This window comes from Eutrigla gurnardus (genome assembly GCF_963514095.1).
Source record: "Eutrigla gurnardus genome assembly, chromosome: 12".
In the NCBI taxonomy this organism is placed as follows: domain Eukaryota; kingdom Metazoa; phylum Chordata; class Actinopteri; order Perciformes; family Triglidae; genus Eutrigla; species Eutrigla gurnardus.
This window is the reverse complement of record NC_139926.1, coordinates 27,614,093-27,637,273: the sequence shown is the minus strand read 5'-3', so window position 1 is coordinate 27,637,273 and position 23,181 is coordinate 27,614,093. Positions and strand designations below refer to the sequence as shown.

Below are 23,181 nucleotides of genomic sequence, written 5' to 3'. Positions count from 1 at the left end.
ATAAGTTTTACGAATTGATCCAAAGCGATCCAAGGGGGGCTGGATACGTATAAAACCAGGTGATGACTCCTTTAAGGACTTGCAGCATGGGCTTCACTACCCAGAGCCGGAAGTAAATTAGCATGCAACATAATTTAGCAACATCAAGTGACATTTCCTGCAGGCTTTAAAACGGTCGACTGAGAAGAACAACAATAATAATATTTTAAATGTGTTATTCCAAACAGAGCCATGCTTTTCTCCTTTCTGCTTTGACATGTTCATTCATTAGCCCAAATTATATAAATATTGCCACCTAATTTTGACTTCATGTTGACGTTGGTGTTTCATAACTTTGATTGTTTTATTATGTTGCCTTTTCCTTGTGCGACGTGTCTTCCATAGACGGGATATCTTTGGCCTTAAGTGTTGGACTCTGTGTTGAATGTATTCTGCTAAATAAACTAATAAACTTCCATTACACATGATTGTGGTTGTGCTGGACGTGTATCGGTGTTTTCTCTCTGATTTACGGGGCTCATGTCGGCCGACGGCCCGCTGCTCGCTCTGACAGGGGGCGGGGCTTCTGTGGCATTCCAGCCGTCCTGCGTCAGGACGCCGCGCGCGATTGGTGAAAGCATCCGCGTGAACTCCTTCTACGCATTCCTATTGGCCACTACTGCCGTCAGTCACCCTATCCCTACGCGCTCACGGATTCCTATGGAAGAAGGAGGGGGGGGAAATCAAAAAACAAAAATAATCTGAGCGAGGAGGCCATCTTCCCTCTGCTGGTTCAGGCGCCGACGGAGTGACGCGAGGCGGACCGAGAGGAACGAGCCTCGGAGGTTTTCTTTCTGGTCGGTCCCGAGTCACTTAGTCGACGGGCGGATCCTTGTCCACACCGAGGGAGGTCTGGACGGTTCGGGTCTGAGCCTTAAAGCTTCTCCTTTGAGGAAACCAGTCCGCCGCTAGCCGCGGTGCTAAGCTAACGGCTAGCCGGGCCGGCTAGGTGTCCGATGACCGAGCTCGGGTCGTCTGCGGCGGACTGAGGACTCGGTAACATTGACCCCGATGGTGGACTACTTATTGGACCCCGCCGACATGTTGAACACCTGAACGGGTCTAACGTCGCCCGGACGCGACCGAGCCCGGTACCGTTGAAGCAGCAGTCCGACGGCAAGGCAGCGAACTACCCGGAGCTTCGTTCGACGGTAATCCCGCTCCGGAAACCAGCGCTCACCGACGGACATGTCCCGCTGGACGCCGGCGAAAAAGCCCTCGGACCGTTAAACGTTAATGACATTACCGGTGATCCCCCGGTGGACCGGCCTGCTCAGCGCGCTCTCATCCCGGCGCAGAGAGTCGGAATCCCGCTGATATACTACACAGGCGAGTCCGTCTCGGGAACCTGACCCGGTTCCGTTTCCAGCTCTCGGTGCTCATAGTTCTTCTCCGTGTAGACCAGCACAGCGTCCCAGGTCTGGTACACGCAGCCGGTTTAAAGGGACGCTAATCCGATCAGTAAAACCAGGTTTATATGTACAGATCCACCATGGGATCAGCGACCAAACTGGCCTTCGGTATCTTCCTCATCTCCTGCTCCTCAGGTGAGTCCACCTGGCGGTCCACACTGGGTCCGGGTCCACTTCTCATGCACTACACACACCCAGCTCTGTCATCGTTATTAGTTTAGTTGATCAAAAGTTAGAGACATGAAACATCCTGATTAATGCCGAAGCAGAGCCTCGTCGTTCCGGCAAGGTTCCGTTTTATCTGGAGCTCAAAGCTCTCATTGATTTGGTTATTAGTTGATTGGTTCAGAGATCTAATAATCAGTTCCTTGCTGTTTGATGTTCCCGTCTTATCTCTCAGCAAACGCTGAGACAAGAAGCAGAAAACAACAACAAACTGTCATTCATCCACATACGTACTCTTATACTATACATTACACTACACTAAATATATACCGGTATGTGTGTGTGTGTGTGTGTGTGTGTGTGTGTGTGTGTATATATATATTTATATATATATAAAAAAAAAATGTGTGTGTGTGTGTGTGTATATATTTATTAATATTATGATTGTTAATTGTAGGTTAATAATCCAGTAGTGAGTGTGTATTGTTGATGTTGGTGATGTTTCTCCTGTCAGGAGACAGACCAGGGGCCCGTTTCACAAAGCAGGTTCAACAAACTCTGAACCTAACCCTGAACTCTGAGTTGACCAACTCTGAGATGGGCAACTCTGAGTTTTCGGTTTCAGAACAGTGGTTTTGAATTAGTTCAGTCAACTCTGAGTATGTAAACTCTGAGTTACGCGCGTGCCTGCCGACTCTACAAAGCCATCATCAATGGAGCTCCGATACTACGATTCACCATGGCAACCGGGAGAGCGTTATTAGATATTACTGAGTGTTTACCGGTATGTAGAAAACAAGCTCATCCTGAGAAAGTGGAGCAACGTAACTGCAGCAAAGTAGCGATAGTTGGCGTGACAGACAATTACGGCCCGATCTAATGTGTATAACTGAATGAAACAGTCGATTGATCTAAAGGTAATAAGTCTTTATTTTCAACCTTGCAGAGCGACACTGTGGTGTAAAGGGTGAGTTATGCTTCCGCGTCGACACAACGCAAGGGGGCTTGCGGACCCCTTACGTCCTTGCGGACCCCCCTTGCGTCCGACGCAAGGGCCTGACGTGTGCCTCCCAAAAATCCTAGACGCGCGTCGAGGCGACGCAACACCAACGCAACGCCAACGCAGCGGCATTGGCTGTGATTGGTCCGCTAACTACATCCGCTGGAGACGCTATCCGGTTTCCACTCATAAACACCGCCATTTAAACTTTTAAAAGGCTACTTTTATTGTTTGCACCTCGTTTTATTGTTTGCACCTTGTTTTATTGTTCTCACCTCGTTTTATTGTTTGCACCTTCTCGCTTTTGCACAAAGAAATAAAACACCAAGTTCTGAAAAAATGTGGACGTTTAAAGCCGGAAAGTAAACAAATAGGCTATAACGAGGCTACGACGATATACGCCAAGAGTCTCGGTCGGTCGGTCAGTCTTTACAAAAAACATAGCGCCCTTTCCCGGTGTGGCATTGAATTGCATTTCGACACGTAAACCCAACGCAGAACCATCACGGTGTCCCAGCAACTGCGTGGCCGTTGCGTTGCCGTTGCGTTATCACTACGCGGAAGCATAATCAGGGCTTAACGGTTAGCAACACCGCCCACGGTGCAGGGGAACGGGGTTCAACTCCCGTAATTCACAAGGCAGTTCTTTGAATGAATTATCATTTTCATTGGGTGTAATCCCCCCCAGGCACAGAAAGAAAGTAGCGTCAGTTGAAAGCAGAAGAATATTGCGCAAATACGTTGACTAAGGCATATGATTTTAATCATATTTCACATATTAAACAGTAAATATAAGCAGGTATGTCAACACAGAAATGTACTTAAACATTTCATAAATCTCCTGTTCGCAAAAACGCTAGCTCCGCAAAGAATCTGGTTGCGGATTATGTCCGCGATATGAAATGTTGAAAATGTCGGAGAATATTGTTTAGATAATATCTAATGTGATTGGAAGGAAAGGTAATCAAAATCCTCTCCCGACGCAAAGCTGCTAGAATCACTTTTATTTCCATATCGATTAGGTTGACGATGAAAGGACGGCACATTTTTTCAGAGTTGGTTCAGATTCCGGAAAAAGGCGGAGACATGTAGGAGAAACTCAGGGTTTGTTGAAGCAAACCTGCTAGCGAGCAGGTTAGGTTCACGGAGTATGTTACCGGGTAACTGACTCAGATTTATGCTGAACTGGCTTTGTGAAACCGAAAAACCAGAGTTTCCCTCATCTCAGGGTTAACTAACTCAAGGTTTTCACTAAACCTGCTTTGTGAAACGGACCCCAGGTCTCGTCTGGAGGTCTCTGAGCTGGATATCACTCAAGAAAGTTTTTGTGGTTTTCATGATGTCATCACTCAGCCTTGAAGGTCGGACTTTAGTTAGTTAGTTAGTTCTGGAATTAATTCTGGATTTTAATTGTTGGTAGATGAGGATTAGTGTGATTCATATGAGTGTTCAAGTTGAGAGATTCTCTTTGGTCGCCATGATCAAATGTTAACGTAGGGGTTTATGTCCAGCAGGGGGTCTAGATTGTTCCGGACTGGGCTGCATCTACCTACATGGTGCTGGTGATGGTTTAGTGGTTTTATTTGGGTCCAGCAGGGGGTCTGGATTGTTCCAGACTGGGCTGCATCTACCTACATGGTGCTGGTGATGGTTTAGTGGTTTTATTTGAGTCCAGCAGGGGTCTGGATTGTTCCGGACTGGGCTGCATCTACCTACATGGTGCTGGTGATGGTTTAGTGGTTTTATTTGGGTCCAGGAGGGGTCCGGATTGTTAGAGACTGGGCTGCATGGTGCTGGTTTGGTGGTCTACATGGATTCGGTTTAGTCTCAGTCATGGTTTCCAGGCTGTCTGGTGGTTTTCTGTGTCTTTGTTTCTCCAGTATCAGTACACATCTATTAGTGTCTCTGATTCTCACAGCCAATCACAGACCTCCATGATGTCCTGTGACATCAGAATCCACTTTAATGGCTGTGTCTTCATTCATATAGAAGGAATGTGTCTCAATGTACAGACGTGGAACTACCAGCGAGGGATGAGGACAGTACAGAATAGGACTGTTCATTTCATGTCATATTTATATCTATCGTGTTCTATAAATACATACAATAATAATAATAATAAATCAAATGTGTTAAAGTGTGTTAAAGAAGTACACACTGAAAGGATATCCATATTAATATACATGGATATAAGATGACATCATACTAGCTGGTGTGATTTAATTGTATTGTTCAAGTTAAATTGCACATTAAAAACTGAAAATCGAATTGAACTGCAGCAGTGGATGTTTGGGTGTTGGAGGGTTATTGACAGCGTATGACTGATGCTCAGAATTGATCAGTGATGGCCTGCAGGAAGTACTTGTACCTGTACTTGCATTTGTACTTGTGCTTTATAAAGTACTGTCAGGTAAAACCCGTCTCAACTCCAACTGAGGAGGATTTTTTTAAAGAAACAACTCCTATTTATTCTTCATTTCTTCTAAACATGTGAAGTGAAGAAACACGATCACTGGGATCAATATAGATATTGATCCAGCAGCTAACGTAACAATAACAACCGAGAGAAATGTATCATCTATTAATGGACTGCTCCTGAATCCTCTGTTGTCCTGTGATCCAACATGTGACGGATCAATCCTCTTTGCTGTTGATTGATCTCAGCATCAATCACTTCTCCTCCTGTCTCGTCCTCAGGTGCCATCCTGGGTCGCTCAGACACTCAGAAGTGTGTCCACTACAACTACCACCCCTCCTCCTCCTCCTCCTCCTCCTCCTCCTCGGGGCTGGAGGGTCGGGGGAACATCAGTGGGGTGGTCTCCTGCCTCGGGGAGAAGGATAAGAGACTTCACTGCTTCGCCACCTGGAAGAATGTATCTGGAGTGGTTCAGGTGGTCAAACAGGGCTGCTGGCTAGACGACGTCAACTGCTATGACAGGTTAGTGATGTCATCCTCCGACTTCGATCGCTCACTTCTCATTTACCGCTAACTGAGAGCATTAGTGCCAACCGGTGTATCAGGGTCTCCTGGGAGAACTGGGAGTAGGGGACACTATAAGGGTCTCCTGGGAGAACTGGGAGTAGGGGACACTATAAGGGTCTCCTGGGAGAACTGGCAGTAGGATACACTATAAGGGTCTCCTGGGAGTAGGGGACACTATAAGGGTCTCCTGGGAGAACTGGCAGTAGGATACACTATAAGGGTCTCCTGGGAGTAGGGGACACTATAAGGGTCTCCTGGGAGAACTGGCAGTAGGGGAGATCCAGAACCACCTCCGTTCACTGTAAAGTAGTGACAGAACCACCGTGGAGGGGTTCAGGTGTTGGAGCTGTGAGACTGAGGAGTGGAGCCCTCCAGCCTGATGTTGTTGTTGTTGACGACAGGAACGAATGTGTGGAGAAGAAAGATGCTCCCGAAGTCTTCTTCTGCTGCTGTGAAGGAAGTCTGTGCAACGAGAAGTTCTTCTACAGCCCCGACGGGAACCTGCCGCAGATCCCAAGTAAGTGACCTGGTCCCTCCTTCACCTGGGTCTCTGCTGGACCTGATCCGCTTCACTAGGACTTGGGTTTGTGTCTATCAAATCGTTCATAGATGCAGAATGAATTGGCTCTGAACATTAAGATTATATGTTTCTCATAAAATCATAACTTTTGTCTGGAAGCATTCGGGTTTATTCTCCTAATAGGACTTTCTTCTTGTAATCCTTGACCTTATTGACCTCCCTCGTTTGTCCCTCTCTGCGTGCCGTAGCCACAAACAAACCGGTGACGTCCAAGACTCCAGTTCTGACCACGCTGATGTACTCACTGGTTCCCATCATGGCCGTCACCGCCATCGTCCTCTTCTCCTTCTGGATGTACCGACATCACAAACTGGCCTACCCACCTGTCCTGGTGCCCACGCAGGTGAGACACACACACACACGTCCATGTTGTTAGTGTGTGTGGTGTTTGACCTCCAGTAGATGGGGTCCAAAACAAACTTGTCAGCTAAAGTCCGTCTGGTGTCCTCCTCTAGTCCTGGACCTGGTTCTGGGACCAGTAGGTTTCAGAGGACCTGTCAGCCATGCAACAGTCTCACACATTGATAAATACTAATCAATCAAGATATTAAAATGTTGAACCACCTGAATCGCATCAAGGTCAACTTTCAGATCAGATCGTTCTTCTTCTTCTTCTCCTCCTCCTCCTCCTTTTTCTCCTCCTTCTTCTCCTCCTCCTCCTCCTCCTCCTTTTTCTCCTCCTACTTCTCCTCCTTCTGCTTCTTCTTCTCCTCCTTCTCCTCCACCTCCTCCTTCCTCCTCATGTCTGACTCTAAACTCTCTCTGCCTCTCAGCACGCCTTTCATATAATGATCGAGGTAAGAAGATCAAACGTTGCTTTCTTCCATTCCTTTATTGTCGTCTTCTCCTGTTTTGGGTTTGCCTTTTGGTTTTGCATCATCCTCCAGCCTGACCTTTATTTTGAAAACACACTTGCCTCTTTGTTTCTCTGACATGTTTGTTTGTATTTATTTCTGTGTTGTTGATGTTGTTTTTGACGGATGTTGTCTCCATGTTTATGATGTGCATGATTATTAAATCTGTCACAAAGCTGGATTAATACTTCTGTGTTCACTTTGACATTGTTTCTAGTGTCCAAGGTCTCCTTGGTTACACCGTGGTCTCCTTGGTTACACCGTGGACTTCTTGGTTACATCCTGGTCTCCAAGGTTACACCGTGGTCTCCTTGGTTACACCGTGGTCTCCTTGGTTACACCGTGGACTTCTTGGTTACATCCTGGTCTTCTTGGTTACATCCTGGTCTTTTTGGTTACACCGTGGTCTTCTTGGTTACACCGTGGTCTTCTTGGTTACATCCTGGTCTTCTTGGTTACACCGTGGTCTCCAAGGTTACATCCTCGTCTCCAAGGTTACATCCTGGTCTTCTTGGTTACATCCTGGTCTTTTTGGTTACACCGTGGTCTTCTTGGTTACACCGTGGTCTTCTTGGTTACACCGCGGTCTTCTTGGTTACACCGTGGTCTCCAAGGTTACATCCTGGTCTTCTTGGTTACATCCTGGTCTTCTTGGTTACATCCTGGTCTTCTTGGTTACATCCTGGTCTTTTTGGTTACACCGTGGTCTTCTTGGTTACACCGTGGTCTTCTTGGTTACACCGCGGTCTTCTTGGTTACACCGTGGTCTCCAAGGTTACATCCTGGTCTCCAAGGTTACATCCTGGTCTTCTTGGTTACATCCTGGTCTTTTTGGTTACACCGTGGTCTTCTTGGTTACACCGTGGTCTCCAAGGTTACACCGTGGTCTCCTTGGTTACACCGTGGTCTCCTTGGTTACACCGTGGACTTCTTGGTTACATCCTGGTCTTCTTGGTTACACCGTGGTCTTCTTGGTTACACCGTGGTCTCCAAGGTTACATCCTGGTCTTCTTGGTTACATCCTAGTCTTCTTGGTAACATCCTGGTCTTTTTGGTTACACCGTGGTCTTCTTGGTTACACCGTTGTCTTCTTGGTTACATCCTGGTCTTCTTGGTTACATCCTAGTCTTCTTGGTTACATCCTGGTCTTCTTGGTTACACCGTGGTCTCCAAGGTTACATCCTGGTCTTTTTGGTTACACCGTGGTCTTCTTGGTTACACCGTGGTCTCCTTGGTTACATCGTGGTCTCCTTGGTTACACCGTGGACTTCTTGGTTACACCGTGGACTTCTTGGTTACATCCTGGTCTTCTTGGTTACATCCTGGTCTTTTTGGTTACACCGTGGTCTTCTTGGTTACACCGTGATCTCCAAGGTTACATCCTGGTCTTCTTGGTTACACCGTGGTCTCCAAGGTTACATCCTGGTCTCCAAGGTTACATCCTGGTCTTCTTGGTTACATCCTGGTCTTTTTGGTTACACCGTGGTCTCCAAGGTTACATCCTGGTCTCCAAGGTTACATCCTGGTCTTCTTTGTTACATCCTGGTCTTCTTGGTTACACCGTGGTCTTCTTGGTTACATCCTAGTCTTCTTGGTTACATCCTGGTCTTTTTGGTTACACCGTGGTCTTCTTGGTTACACCGTGGTCTTCTTGGTTACATCCTGGTCTTCTTGGTTACACCGTGGTCTCCAAGGTTACATCCTCGTCTCCAAGGTTACATCCTGGTCTTCTTGGTTACATCCTGGTCTTTTTGGTTACACCGTGGTCTTCTTGGTTACACCGTGGTCTTCTTGGTTACACCGCGGTCTTCTTGGTTACACCGTGGTCTCCAAGGTTACATCCTGGTCTTCTTGGTTACATCCTGGTCTTCTTGGTTACATCCTGGTCTTCTTGGTTACATCCTGGTCTTTTTGGTTACACCGTGGTCTTCTTGGTTACACCGTGGTCTTCTTGGTTACACCGCGGTCTTCTTGGTTACACCGTGGTCTCCAAGGTTACATCCTGGTCTCCAAGGTTACATCCTGGTCTTCTTGGTTACATCCTGGTCTTTTTGGTTACACCGTGGTCTTCTTGGTTACACCGTGGTCTCCAAGGTTACACCGTGGTCTCCTTGGTTACACCGTGGTCTCCTTGGTTACACCGTGGACTTCTTGGTTACATCCTGGTCTTCTTGGTTACACCGTGGTCTTCTTGGTTACACCGTGGTCTCCAAGGTTACATCCTGGTCTTCTTGGTTACATCCTAGTCTTCTTGGTAACATCCTGGTCTTTTTGGTTACACCGTGGTCTTCTTGGTTACACCGTTGTCTTCTTGGTTACATCCTGGTCTTCTTGGTTACATCCTAGTCTTCTTGGTTACATCCTGGTCTTCTTGGTTACACCGTGGTCTCCAAGGTTACATCCTGGTCTTTTTGGTTACACCGTGGTCTTCTTGGTTACACCGTGGTCTCCTTGGTTACATCGTGGTCTCCTTGGTTACACCGTGGACTTCTTGGTTACACGTGGACTTCTTGGTTACATCCTGGTCTTCTTGGTTACATCCTGGTCTTTTTGGTTACACCGTGGTCTTCTTGGTTACACCGTGGTCTTCTTGGTTACACCGTGATCTCCAAGGTTACATCCTGGTCTTCTTGGTTACATCCTAGTCTTCTTGGTTACATCCTGGTCTTTTTGGTTACACCGTGGTCTCCAAGGTTACATCCTGGTCTCCAAGGTTACATCCTGGTCTTCTTTGTTACATCCTGGTCTTCTTGGTTACACCGTGGTCTCCTTGGTTACACCGTGGTCTTCTTGGTTACATCCTAGTCTTCTTGGTTACATCCTGGTCTTTTTGGTTACACCGTGGTCTTCTTGGTTACACCGTGGTCTTCTTGGTTACATCCTGGTCTTCTTGGTTACACCGTGGTCTCCAAGGTTACATCCTCGTCTCCAAGGTTACATCCTGGTCTTCTTGGTTACATCCTGGTCTTTTTGGTTACACCGTGGTCTTCTTGGTTACACCGTGGTCTTCTTGGTTACACCGCGGTCTTCTTGGTTACACCGTGGTCTCCAAGGTTACATCCTGGTCTTCTTGGTTACATCCTGGTCTTCTTGGTTACATCCTGGTCTTCTTGGTTACATCCTGGTCTTTTTGGTTACACCGTGGTCTTCTTGGTTACACCGTGGTCTTCTTGGTTACACCGCGGTCTTCTTGGTTACACCGTGGTCTCCAAGGTTACATCCTGGTCTCCAAGGTTACATCCTGGTCTTCTTGGTTACATCCTGGTCTTTTTGGTTACACCGTGGTCTTCTTGGTTACACCGTGGTCTCCAAGGTTACACCGTGGTCTCCTTGGTTACACCGTGGTCTCCTTGGTTACACCGTGGACTTCTTGGTTACATCCTGGTCTTCTTGGTTACACCGTGGTCTTCTTGGTTACACCGTGGTCTCCAAGGTTACATCCTGGTCTTCTTGGTTACATCCTAGTCTTCTTGGTAACATCCTGGTCTTTTTGGTTACACCGTTGTCTTCTTGGTTACACCGTTGTCTTCTTGGTTACATCCTGGTCTTCTTGGTTACATCCTAGTCTTCTTGGTTACATCCTGGTCTTCTTGGTTACACCGTGGTCTCCAAGGTTACATCCTGGTCTTTTTGGTTACACCGTGGTCTTCTTGGTTACACCGTGGTCTCCTTGGTTACATCGTGGTCTCCTTGGTTACACCGTGGACTTCTTGGTTACACCGTGGACTTCTTGGTTACATCCTGGTCTTCTTGGTTACATCCTGGTCTTTTTGGTTACACCGTGGTCTTCTTGGTTACACCGTGATCTCCAAGGTTACATCCTGGTCTTCTTGGTTACACCGTGGTCTCCAAGGTTACATCCTGGTCTCCAAGGTTACATCCTGGTCTTCTTGGTTACATCCTGGTCTTTTTGGTTACACCGTGGTCTCCAAGGTTACATCCTGGTCTCCAAGGTTACATCCTGGTCTTCTTTGTTACATCCTGGTCTTCTTGGTTACACCGTGGTCTCCTTGGTTACACCGTGGTCTTCTTGGTTACATCCTAGTCTTCTTGGTTACATCCTGGTCTTTTTGGTTACACCGTGGTCTTCTTGGTTACACGTGGTCTTATTGGTTACATCCTGGTCTTTTTGGTTACACCGTGTTCTCCTTGGTTACACCGTGTTCTCCTTGGTTACACCGTGTTCTCCTTGGTTACACCGTGGACTTCTTGGTTACACCGTGGACTTCTTGGTTACACCCTGGTCTTCTTGGTTACATCCTGGTCTTTTTGGTTACATCCTGGTCTTTTTGGTTACACCGTGGTCTCCAAGGTTACATCCTGGTCTCCAAGGTTACATCCTGGTCTTCTTTGTTACATCCTGGTCTTTTTGGTTACACCGTGGTCTTCTTGGTTACACCGCGGTCTTCTTGGTTACACCGCGGTCTTCTTGGTTACACCGCGGTCTCCAAGGTTACATCCTGGTTAGGGCTGCAACGATTCATCGAGTTACTCGATTAACTCGATTATGAAAATTCCTCGAGGCAAAACATCTGCCTCGAAGCCTCGTTAAATTCCTATGACGCGCCTATGTGCAGGGATCCGATTGTTCCACACGGACCGTTGTTCAGGAAGCACACCAGCGCGTCATACACGGTCATTCATTCTGAATTTAGTTGGCGCGATGGCGGAAAGTCAGACTCAGAATGTCCGTAAACGACAGAGAGTATCGGGGCTAAACAACGGTATCCTGCTTGCCCATGTGAGCGATTTATTTCTGACAACAAAACGAATGCGTAAAGTAGTAAAATGTGTGACTAGATGTCTCCTCGTCTCCGTGGCGCATTTCTCCGTTTTGTTTATGTATATCGATCACTTCTCACCCGCCATCTTGCGAGTGACGTATAGAGTTACGTTTATGCATCGGACGCTCGTATTGGCTCCCGTAGCGGCTTTTACAGCCAATCGGAAAGCCTGATTTACGCTTGGCTGTGAGTTGTTGTGTTTGCCCAAACGGACGGAGGAGTTCAAAGCAGAGAAAAGAATGGTCAAACAGTTACTGTAGTGATAGAGAAAGCTAAATACATAAATGGCACAGAAGAAGTACACTATATACACACATATTTAGGGCAGGGAGAGGAAAGGGCCATTGCTGGCAAAACAAAACGTAAATTAAATGTTATCCATGTTTTATCCAAGTTGATTTAACTGTATTGTTGTTAAATTCTCACTGGCACTTAATAAATGGGCTTAGTTTTGGAGCCAAATTTTGGAGTTGGAATGAATACCTCTGTTTATTTTTTTTAGAAATGCTTGATCATTTTACAGCCACATCATTTTCGTTATGCATTATTTGTTTTGGTTGTTTAAAAACACAATTTTTTTTATCCGATTTCCTCGATTAATCGATCGATAAAGTGCTAAATTAATCGATTACAAAAAGAATCGATAGCTGCAGCCCTAATCCTGGTCTTTTTGGTTACATCCTGGTCTTTTTGGTTACACCGTGGTCTTCTTGGTTACACCGTGGTCTTCTTGGTTACACCCCGGTCTTCTTGGTTACACCGTGGTCTCCAAGGTTACATCCTGGTCTTTTTGGTTACACCGTGGTCTTCTTGGTTACACCGTGGTCTTCTTGGTTACACCGTGATCTCCAAGGTTACACCGTGGTCTTCTTGGTTACACCGTGATCTCCAAGGTTACACCGTGGACTTCTTGGTTACATCCTGGTCTTCTTGGTTACATCCTGGTCTTTTTGGTTACACCGTGGTCTTCTTGGTTACACCGTGGTCTCCAAGGTTACAGCCTGGTCTTCTTGGTTACACCCTGGTCTTCTTGGTTACATCCTGGTCTTCTTGGTTACTTCCTGGTCTTCTTGGTTACACCCTGGTCTTCTTGGTTACATCCTGGTCTTCTTGGTTACTTCCTGGTCTTCTTGGTTACACCGTGGTCTTCTTGGTTACACCGTGGTCTCCAAGGTTACAGCCTGGTCTTCTTGGTTACACCGTGGTCTCCTTGGTTACATCCTGGTCTTCTTGGTTACATCATGGTCTTCCATAAACCAGGGATTGGCCCTTCCATTATTTAGAACCTGTATAGCTGATCTGCACCTGTAACCGTCTCAAAGCCGACATTCAATAAGAGACATTTACAAGACAAACATGCGACTGAGTCACCTTCAACACACGGAGGAGAGGCTCCGACCTCCCCACTATAAATTATCAGCTTTATAAGGCAACAAAAGATGGAAACACTTAGGGCCCTAGTTTCGTGGCGCAGCGCAGGGTGGCGGAGCCGGCGTAATGCAAGTTTCGACCCGCGCAGCCTTGCGCATGGTCAGTTTGGCAGTTTGGTGGATCGCCTGCGCCAAGATGGGTGTGGCGGCGCAGCAGGGGGAGGCTTCACAGATTCAGCTTGGCGTAGCGGAAGTTTCGTGGCAAAAAGCCTCGCCGAGACTTCGCCCAAAGCCCGCCAGCTCCAACCTAGTCTACTCTCGGCGCAAGGCGTAAATAAAGTCCATTCATTCAATGCGAATCACAGCTGGTGGAGTGGCTGACCGGCGCGCAGTGCGCACACGTCACCGAGACCTCACAGGCAGGTTTCCACAGTTCCAGGCACATTTAAATGCAATAAATAATCACAACAAACACTATTTAATGCAACTAATTGAATCAACACGTGAATTTATATCTGTATAGATTGTCCCCACATCTGACGTCAGATCAAAGGCGGATGGCACGCGTAACGGAAACTCAGCCTCTCGGACCAAAACATCTCCCTCTCTCTCTCCTGTTTTTTTATAATATCGGCATTGTTATTATTATGATACGCGCGCACAGCGCGTGATGAGCGTGGTGGGAGCGGCGGCGCTGCTTCTGTCATCGGGTTGTCAAGTGACGGAACTTGCACTGAACCTCCCCTAACGCATTAAAGGAGAGGAGAGGAGCTCATTTGATTGGTGAAGATCTGAATCGGCTGTATTAATCCCAGTCCACGCCTCGTCTCCTCCTCATCTCCCACTCACGCCTTCTTCTCCTCCCTCTTTCCCACTTGCGCCGGTGGGAGTGACGGGAGGTGTGCCTGCGCGGTGCACGAAACTTGCAAAGTCCAGGCGGACACACCCCTTCGGCGTGGCGCAGGTGCGCTGCGCACTGACTACGCCTAGTCTACGAAACTAGGGCCCTGAGTCTCCATCTTTGTTAGCTCAGCTTCCTGTTCCACTGTAGAGACACTGACCTCTGGTGGCGACTGCTGGTCACTACAACACATCAGTACAGCATCATAGAAAGATCAGCATCTGGATTTATGACGGTAAAGAGAATCTTACCTGTAGTACTGTGATACTGCAGTACTGCCCACACCTGCAGTTCTCATCAGCTGCTCATCTGGTTCATGATGTCACAGTTACTGACAGAAAGCTGTAATTTTCATATTCAGAAACAAACATGAAGTATGAATCAACCTGAACATGTTTTACCCTCCAGGACCAGATCGGTCCCTGCAGTCTCTCATGTTGTCCATGTCTTTGTTCCAGGACCCGGGTCCTCTGCCCCCCTCCCCCATCCTGGGCCAGAAGCCGCTGCAGTTACTGGAGATCAAAGCCAGGGGGCGTTTCGGCTGTGTGTGGAAGGCTCGGCTGCTCAGTGAATACGTCGCTGTCAAGATCTTCCCCATCCAGGTCCTCGAACGCACCACTGTGCATCACACACACACACACACACACACACACACACACACACACACACACACCCTGCTGTCAGTGTGTGTGTGTGTGTGGTCAATTGAGGTCAAAAGGAGTTTACTGGATGCTGATTGGCCGAGGCCCCAGTCAGCCTCGGGGGGATTAATGCTTTAAGATGAAACACACACACACACACACACTTTTCTTTATAATTTATTTTTGTAAGAATCAGATGAAGGATGTGATCCTTCTGTCAGTAAGGCGGTGACCTTTGACCTCTGTGTTTGCGGCCCTTCAGGACAAACAGTCGTGGCAGAATGAGTTTGAGATCTTCACCCTGAACGGGATCCAACATGAGAACCTGCTGCAGTTCCTCGGAGCGGAGAAGAGGGGCAGCAACCTGGACCTGGAGCTGTGGCTCATTACGGCCTACCATGAGAAGGTAACAGCGCCGCCTGCTGGATGCTCAATGCAGATGCTCTACATTCACCAAATAAACATGATTCAGTTACACTTTATTATTATGAATGATGATAATGCTAAAACAATGATATGTAAAAATAGTGCTGAGATAAGTGTTTCTATTATGGTCTCAGGGCTCTTTGACGGACTACCTGAAGGCCAACATCCTGTCCTGGTCTGACCTGTGTCTCATCGCCCAGACCATGGCTCGGGGTCTGGCCTACCTCCACGAGGACATCCCCGGACACAAGGACGGACACAAGCCCGCCGTGGCACACAGGTGAGCGCCGGCAGACGGACATGCCCCCACGGGTGCAGCGGTCCAAGGGGAGGTCTCACTCTGTCTGTGTTTCCAGGGACTTTAAGAGCAAGAACGTGCTGCTGAAGTCCAACCTGACCGCCTGCATCGCTGACTTCGGCCTCGCTCTCCGGTTTGAGGCGGGGAAATCTCCTGGAGACACACATGGACAGGTGAGTCTACCTGTCGGAGGAACTGTACACTTCCTGTTTGTAGTTCTCAAGTTCAAACATCAGCCACACAAACGTGAAGCAGCGACTGATGAGTAATCAAAAGACAGGGTTGGTACAGGTGCTGGAAATCCTTGAAAACCCTTGAATTTTAGTGTGGTGTTTTCAAGGTTTGAAAAGGTCTTGGATTTAGACTAAAGGTCTTGAAATGTGTGTTGTATGTGATGACATCTATGATAGAACAGAGAAAAGAAGATCTCCATATTTGAGGGACTGAAAACAGCATTTTCTGACATTTCTTTATGAAAAATGACTTTTGGTGATGAACAGATGATGAAAATAGTTGGTGATTAGTTGGGGGGCTTTAGCTCAGGAGGTAGAGCGGGTTGGCTGGCAACCGCAAGATTGCCGGTTCGATCCCCGGCTCCTCCTAGCCGTCAGTGTGTGAATGTGTGTATGAATGGGTGAATGTCAGTCATTACTGTTGTTGGGACCTAACCGTTAGGACTACAGAATGCGGCCTACAAAGCCTACTCAATGCGGCCAGACAATGGGACAAAGGAGATAAAAAACGACAACCACCATTTTAGTGTCACCTCCACCTGGTCACGAGATCTGACGTCACACAGCTGGCGCTCCATTGGCTGCGAACTGCATGGGACTCCAGGGGGTCCCCCGGACCAGCCGTAAGCTATAAATCCCGCGGCCACCAGAAAACTCTCTCTCTCCAAAGTAACTCGCGTTACGCCAGGAGGTGAAGATCACGTCTGCAGCGTTTCCCTTTGTCCTAGGCCGCAGTCTTTCCCCCAAACTCGCTGGACGAGCAACAGACTGTTTTCCCCTCTTTTTCTCTACTCGTTTTATTTTTCTTTTGTTTATCATTTTGGATCCCGGGGAGACCACCGCGACAGCGCGACACTCCCGTTCCCCGCGGTAAGAAGAAACTTTCTTCGTCCCAGCTGCCAGCAGAACGGATAACTCGACCCGTCTTTGTCTGAAATCAGCTGACTAAATCGCCGAGCCACGCGATTGTTCCTGCAGAAGGAAGAATAACTAACGGTTTTCTTCAATCAATTGGATCCGGCGCTGAACGAGCGCCCCACGAACTACCGCCCGTTGCCGGCGTCAAGGAACGCCATCGCCGCACGGGACGGAAACCCTCACATCGACGCATCTCACATCGACAAAAGTAAGAGGCTATTTGTCTGGGCAGAAGCAGAGATTCGATAGTGTAGGACATGCTTGTAATTCTTGTTAATGTGTTTTAAGTTCTGATCGCGGACCGCCGAGTCCGTTTGTTCATGTGCTGCTGTATGTGAATGCTGATCGTGATCGCCGCTGGGTTGATTTCTGTAACAGTGTTTCCGACTAACCTCCGCCATATTCGCGAGCTCAGAAAGCCTCTACTATCAGTTAGAAGACCGGTCTCACGGAATAAACGCCAGTTCATTCACGCGAGCCCGTGTGATAACGGCACGCTTTCTGTCCCTCCGAATATCGCTCGCGCATTCTCTCTCTCTTTGTTTGTGTCCCGCTAACACACACACACATACACGCCGCACACACGTGTCCTAAGCCAGCTGTTCCCGGCGGACGCTAGGGACATAGCTACATCCTGTGGCTACATACGGCTATCTCTCTCTCTCTCTCTCTCTCTCTCTCTCTCGCTACTCCATCGGACCTCAGTGGCTCCGCCCCTGACCGCTGCGAGGAATAGCTCCACCTCTCTCTCTCTCTCTCGCTACTCCATCGGACCTCAGTGGCTCCGCCCCTGACCGCTGCGAGGAATAGCTCCACCTCTCTCTCTCTCTCTCTCGCTACCCCATCGAACCTCAGTGGCTCCGCCCCTGAACGCTGCGAGGAATAGCTCCATCTGGTGGCCGCCCATAGCCAGCTCTCCCTCTCTCTCTCTCTCAACGCACACACACGCACACACACACTTGTTTAAGCTTTTGTTTAAGCTTAGCTTTGTGTGTTAGGTAGTTAGGTAATAAGGCTTTGTTAATTCCAGTGTTATTGATTGTGATCATTATTACTGATTTTAATAAATCTTATTATATTATAACTAGCGGTCTCTTGTGCTTGTTGTGTATATGTCACTGGATAACAGCAGGTTGTGAAGGCTAGTGCTTGAATTTCACGCCTTTTTAATTTTTAGATTGTTTTTATACTTCTATGCCAATGATCACGATGATTGGCATGTGAGTATAAAACCTTCATATTGAGACTGAATACAGTTTTAGGTTATCTTTTCCCTGATCCCAGGGTGGTGCCCCGTTTATTCATGATTATATTATGGTAATATATTAAATATAATTATTAATACCGATAATTATATTGATATTGATAGTTAACTGTTGATAACCAAATCTGCTCCTGCTACAACCCCAACACTGTAAAGCGCTTTGGATAAAAGTTCTATATAAATGAGGCCATTTACCATTTATGGGATCTGTTAGTGGAATTAGTTTTCCTTTCATTTGTGGTCCTTCTGTAAAAAGCTGTGTCCAAACATCATGTCGAACCCGGGATCCTCTCGCTGTGAGGCGAGAGTGCTACCCACTACACCACCGTGCAGCCCGTTTATAGGACAATAACATCAAAAGCATGGAAATGCACCTGGAAATGCTTGGAAAGTGCTTGAATGTGACTTTGAGACGGTGGAGGAGCCCTGGAACAGTCACTGATCTCACAGGATCCTGTCTGTGTGTCAGGTGGGGACCAGGAGGTACATGGCCCCGGAGGTCCTGGAGGGGGCCATCAACTTCCAGAGAGACGCCTTCCTGAGGATCGACATGTACGCTGTGGGTCTGGTGCTGTGGGAGCTCGCCTCGCGCTGCAAAGCTGCCGACGGTAAGAGATCAAACCGGAGGGGGGGCAGGTCAAGACCATCAGAACCATAAGAACCAGAACCTCTATGGGCTCAAACACATCTGTGTTACCATATCATTCACATCATTACACGCATGGTCCCCCTTGTCTCTGATCCAGGTCCGTTGGACGAGTACATGCTGCCGTTTGAGGAGGAGGTGGGACAGCATCCGTCCCTAGAGGACATGCAGGAGGTGGTGGTCCACAAGAAGCTGAGACCGATTCTCAGAGAGTGCTGGCAGAAACACACTGTGAGTCAGTCTACATTACCCACCATGCACCGTTACTATACATTCAGTCGGGACCTTTCTTGGAACCGAGGTGTTGTGTGTGTGTGTGTGTGTGGTCTCTGTGTGTTGTGGTCTCTGACGGGTCTCTGTCGGGTACCCCCCAGGGTCTGGCGGTCCTCTGTGAGACCATCGAGGAGTGCTGGGACCACGAGGCCGAGGCCCGGCTGTCGGCCGGCTGCGTGGAGGAACGCGTCGTGCAGATGCAGCGGCACACAAATGTCACGGGACCCGAGGAGATCGTCACGGTTGTCACCATGGTAACCAACGTGGACTACCCGCCTAAAGAGTCGAGCCTATGACGAGGCCAGAGGACCAATCAGGACGGAGCACGGACTCCCTTAGCGAGAGGTTCCTGTCTCTGATGGCATACTCACCTGCCGGCCAGTCAGCTAACCCTCAGGCTGAGGAGGACAAGATGGCGGAGAGGCCCCTCCTCCACAGGGTGAGCCACGCTGATCTCTGACATCAGTTCCTGTTTTGTATTTCACAATAAAAGGCTTCCTGGACAGACTTTTTCTACCACAATGTGACGTTTGGTTTCATTCTAAAAAGGGCGACTCATGCTGTTTGTTTCTGTGAACGATGCCAAGAAGAGGCCTCTGAATGTCTCTGCCCCGCTGTGTACTAGCTGTGTGTATGACTGTATATACTATATATTTATATATGATATATATATATATACATATATACAGACCTTTACATTCTCACCTCTACCAATCATGTTGATCCTCTTTCCTTTGAGACGTCTGCTTGAGGAGAAACTGGAGTCGACGCCTGATATTTGGGAATAAAATCTTAAAGTGAAATATAACCCATATAGAGACACTGTTATATTTATTTATTATTGTATTTAATACGTTATCTTGAGATCACAAGTTCCTGCTGTTGTTTTTATTGGTATTAATCATTGTTGTGTATTCCTTTTCCTTGAACGACAGTGTTTTGTTCAGATGAACGTTAGAAAACAGTGAAAACGATCCGTTCTTAAGACCGACGTGGTCATTCTGCTGCACCAGACTTTTCAAGAGTCAGTCAATTTAGTGACGTCCCTCTGTCGACCCATCCAAGTAAAAAGAATCTCATGGAAACCAGTTGTTGAGTTATTACTTATTAATAACCTTTTAATAATCAAGTGAGCTGCGCTTCGTGCAGCAGAGGGGGCGGAGTCACTGGTTCACTGTTTTATGATGTTATATGAACTAACAATTAGAAAAATGAAAATACAATAATCTTTTGATTTATTTTGAAAATTACAGTTCAGACAAAAAGACAATCAAACCTGTTTAAACCTGCTTGTCGAGAGCGTCGTCCAGTTTCTTCTCTTCGGAAACCAAAGGACCACGCTGGGCTCCTGCCGATCAGGTGATCAATGACGCCAGCCCACGCTGGACCCGCCCCCCCTGAGGGACCAGCCCAGCTGGTTTAGGACTCCAGCTGTGCTTCTTGTTCCACCGTCCAGCGTGGGCCGGTGTGAGACTGATACCAGATCAGACAGACCATATCAAATTGGTCTTCAGCTTTACACTTTCTCCTGTTGCGGTTTTGCAGTGAATATTTAAAGCATGCTTTTATTTTGTAATATCTCCTGTTGGTTTCCTCTGTCTCTTCCTGTTTGTTGTGGTTTGTTCTGGTTCTCTGGGGCCATGAAAACACGTCTGAGAGAACATGATGGAGAGTTCAATGAGTCATCGTCTCCTGTTTCACAGTAAAGAACCACAAGCAGAGAGATGTTCAGGGACCTTCAGGAAATCAAAACACTTTCACCTTTTCACCTTACTGTCGTCTGATTTTATAAAAGTTCAGCAGGACGTCTTCACACTGGTTTCCTGCTTCTTCTTCTTCCTCCTCCTCTTCCTCTCAGTGTTGAGGGTCAAAGTGTTCGTATATGAACAGAAGAAGTGGTTTCTTCTTCTTCTTCTTCTGTTTTTATATCATGTTTGTATCTGGCAGGAAGCCAAGCGATGGAAATGAAACCTGCACAGTTTGTACAAATGAATGTTGATTTGAGCATGAGTTTGTTTTTAAAGAATCCTTTATAATGTTAATATGGCAAAACCATTTTATATGATGATGTACACATGAAAAACTATCTGGGATTTATGTTCTACTACCTGTAGAGCGTGTGTGTGTGTGTGTGCGTGTGTGTGTGTGTGTGAGAGAGTGTGTGAGAGACTTCAGATGGTGCTCACCTCTCTCATCATCATGACATCATCGTGACATCATCCTCCTCCAGCATCGACTTTCAGTTTCCTTTTTTTATTTAAGTGTTTTATTTCTTGTTGTTCTTTGTTTGAAGGTGTTCTGAATGCCAGAGAGCATCACATGTTTGATCACATGTTTGTCTTAAATCTGCAGAAGCATCAACCTGAGGTTTTATGTGCTAATCACCAGAAACGCATCGTAATGAGGAACGGATTCTAAAGTGTTGTTATGATGAGAAACATGTTGGAAGTTTGAGGCTTAGAATTCTTGTAATTGTTGATGACTCGTTTGAAGCTGCTGCTCACTGTGTGAACATATAGGTCGTACATGACCTTTGACCCCTGTAGTTAGGCACCCTCGGGACGTTCAGGGTGACTGGAGGGTCCAGGACTGGGGAGTCCAGGACTGGAGGACACTTGGACCAGCAGACTCGTTGCCCATCGACACAATCCTGTAAAATCAGTTTAAATTTTATATTTATATTTATATATATATATATATATATATATATATATATATATATAAATATAAATATATATAGCAGCAGCAGCAGTTTAAAAGGATGTTCAGAAGTTAGGTTGTTTATGTTTTACATCTACTATGAAAACGTTGATGTTTCTATTTATTTCAGTAAACTGATCCCAGAACAGCGCGGTGTGTTCACTGTCTTTCGGCACTTCCTGTTCTCAGCGGTTCAGTCGGAGGGTTTCTGTTTGTTCAATATTGTACAGAAGAAAATGTTGTTTCCCCTGAAATAAAGTACAGTGACTGCTCTTCATCCCGTCTCCTCCTCTTCTTCAGCTCTTCATCCCAGTTCTGTCAGTTCTATCAGTTATTTTAAAGTATAATAAAAAATAAAAAAAGTATAAAGTATAGTTCTCAGATTTCTATCAGAGTTCTATAGTTCTATCAGAGTTCTATCAAAGTTATATAGTTCTCTCAGAGTTCTATAGTTCTATCAAATTTCTATAGTTCTGTCAGAGTTCTATAGTTCTATCAGAGTTCTATCAAAGTTATATAGTTCTATCAAAGTTCTACAGTTCTATCAGAGTTATTTAGTTCTATCAGAGTTATATAGTTCTATCAGAGCTCTATAGTTCTATCAGAGTTCTATAGTTCTGTCAGAGTTCTATAGTTCTATCAGAGTTCTATCAAAGTTATATAGTTCTCTCAGAGTTCTATAGTTCTATCAAAGTTCTATAGTTCTGTCAGAGTTCTATAGTTCTATCAGAGTTCTATCAAAGTTATATAGTTCTATCAAAGTTCTACAGTTCTATCAGAGTTATTTAGTTCTATCAGGGTTCTATTGTTCTATCAGAGTTTTATTGTTCTATCAGGGTTCTATTGTTCTATCAGAGTTTTATAGTTCTATCAGAGTTCTATAGTTCTATCAGAGCTCTATAGTTCTATCAGAGTTCTTTAGTTCTATCAGGGTTCTATTGTTCTATCAGAGTTCTAGAGTCCTATCAGAGTTCTTTAGTTCTATCAGAGTTCTATATTTCTATCAGAGTTCTATAGTTCTATCAGAGTTCTATATTTCTATCAGAGTTCTATAGTTCTATCAGAGTTCTATAGTTCTATCAGAGCTCTATAGTTCTATCAGAGTTCTTTAGTTCTATCGGGGTTCTATTGTTCTATCAGAGTTCTAGAGTCCTATCAGAGTTCTTTAGTTCTATCAGAGTTCTATATTTCTATCAGAGTTCTATAGTTCTAATAGAGTTCTATATTTCTATCAGAGTTCTATAGTTCTATCAGAGTTCTATCAGAGTTCTATAGTTCTATCAGAGTTCTACCAGAGTTCTATCAGAGTTCTAGTTCTATCAGAGCTCTATAGTTCTATCAGTTCTATCAGAGCTGTATACTTCTATCAGAGTTCTATAGTTCTATCAGAGTTCTATATTTCTATCAGAGTTCTTTAGTTCTATCAGGGTTCTATTGTTCTATCAGAGTTTTATTGTTCTATCAGGGTTCTATTGTTCTATCAGAGTTTTATAGTTCTATCAGAGTTCTAGAGTCCTATCAGAGTTCTATAGTTCTATCAGAGTTCTAGAGTTCTATCAGAGTTATATCAGCATTCTATAGTTCTATCAGAGTTCTATATTTCTATCAGAGTTCTATAGTTCTATCAGTGTTATATCAGAGTTATATCAGCATTCTATAGTTCTATCAGAGTTCTATATTTCTATCAGAGTTCT

The 23,181-nt window shown here is 46.2% G+C and overlaps 2 protein-coding genes across 3 annotated transcripts in view; both read left to right on the top strand.

Annotated features, from left to right (window-relative positions):
- Nucleotides 1-23,181, top strand: part of LOC311021875 (kinesin heavy chain-like) — a 79,235-nt gene that overhangs the window by 22,672 nt on the left and 33,382 nt on the right. The gene's annotated exons all lie outside the window — the stretch shown is intronic.
- Nucleotides 726-21,759, top strand: acvr2aa (activin A receptor type 2Aa). Of its 2 annotated transcripts, XM_084022764.1 has the most exons (12): nt 726-1,586; nt 5,314-5,554; nt 6,001-6,116; nt 6,368-6,522; nt 6,953-6,976; nt 14,547-14,690; nt 14,992-15,135; nt 15,290-15,435; nt 15,512-15,626; nt 18,338-18,476; nt 18,615-18,745; nt 18,889-21,759. In XM_084022764.1, the coding sequence occupies exons 1-12, from the start codon at nt 1,517-1,519 to the stop codon at nt 19,081-19,083; spliced, it is 1,620 nt and encodes a 539-aa protein (XP_083878890.1). In that variant the 5' UTR covers nt 726-1,516; the 3' UTR covers nt 19,084-21,759. The 2 variants fall into 2 exon arrangements, with proteins under 2 accessions (XP_083878890.1, XP_083878891.1); XM_084022765.1 differs by lacking the exon at nt 6,953-6,976.

Excerpts from the sequence above, each read along its gene's own strand:
- acvr2aa (XM_084022764.1), top strand. The coding sequence starts at position 1,517 with ATGTACAGATCCACCATGGGATCAGCGACCAAACTGGCCTTCGGTATC. Across the intron at positions 15,627-18,337 it reads CTGGAGACACACATGGACAG|GTGGGGACCAGGAGGTACAT; the intron begins GTGAGTCTACCT and ends TCTGTGTGTCAG. Across the intron at positions 18,746-18,888 it reads AGTGCTGGCAGAAACACACT|GGTCTGGCGGTCCTCTGTGA; the intron begins GTGAGTCAGTCT and ends GGTACCCCCCAG.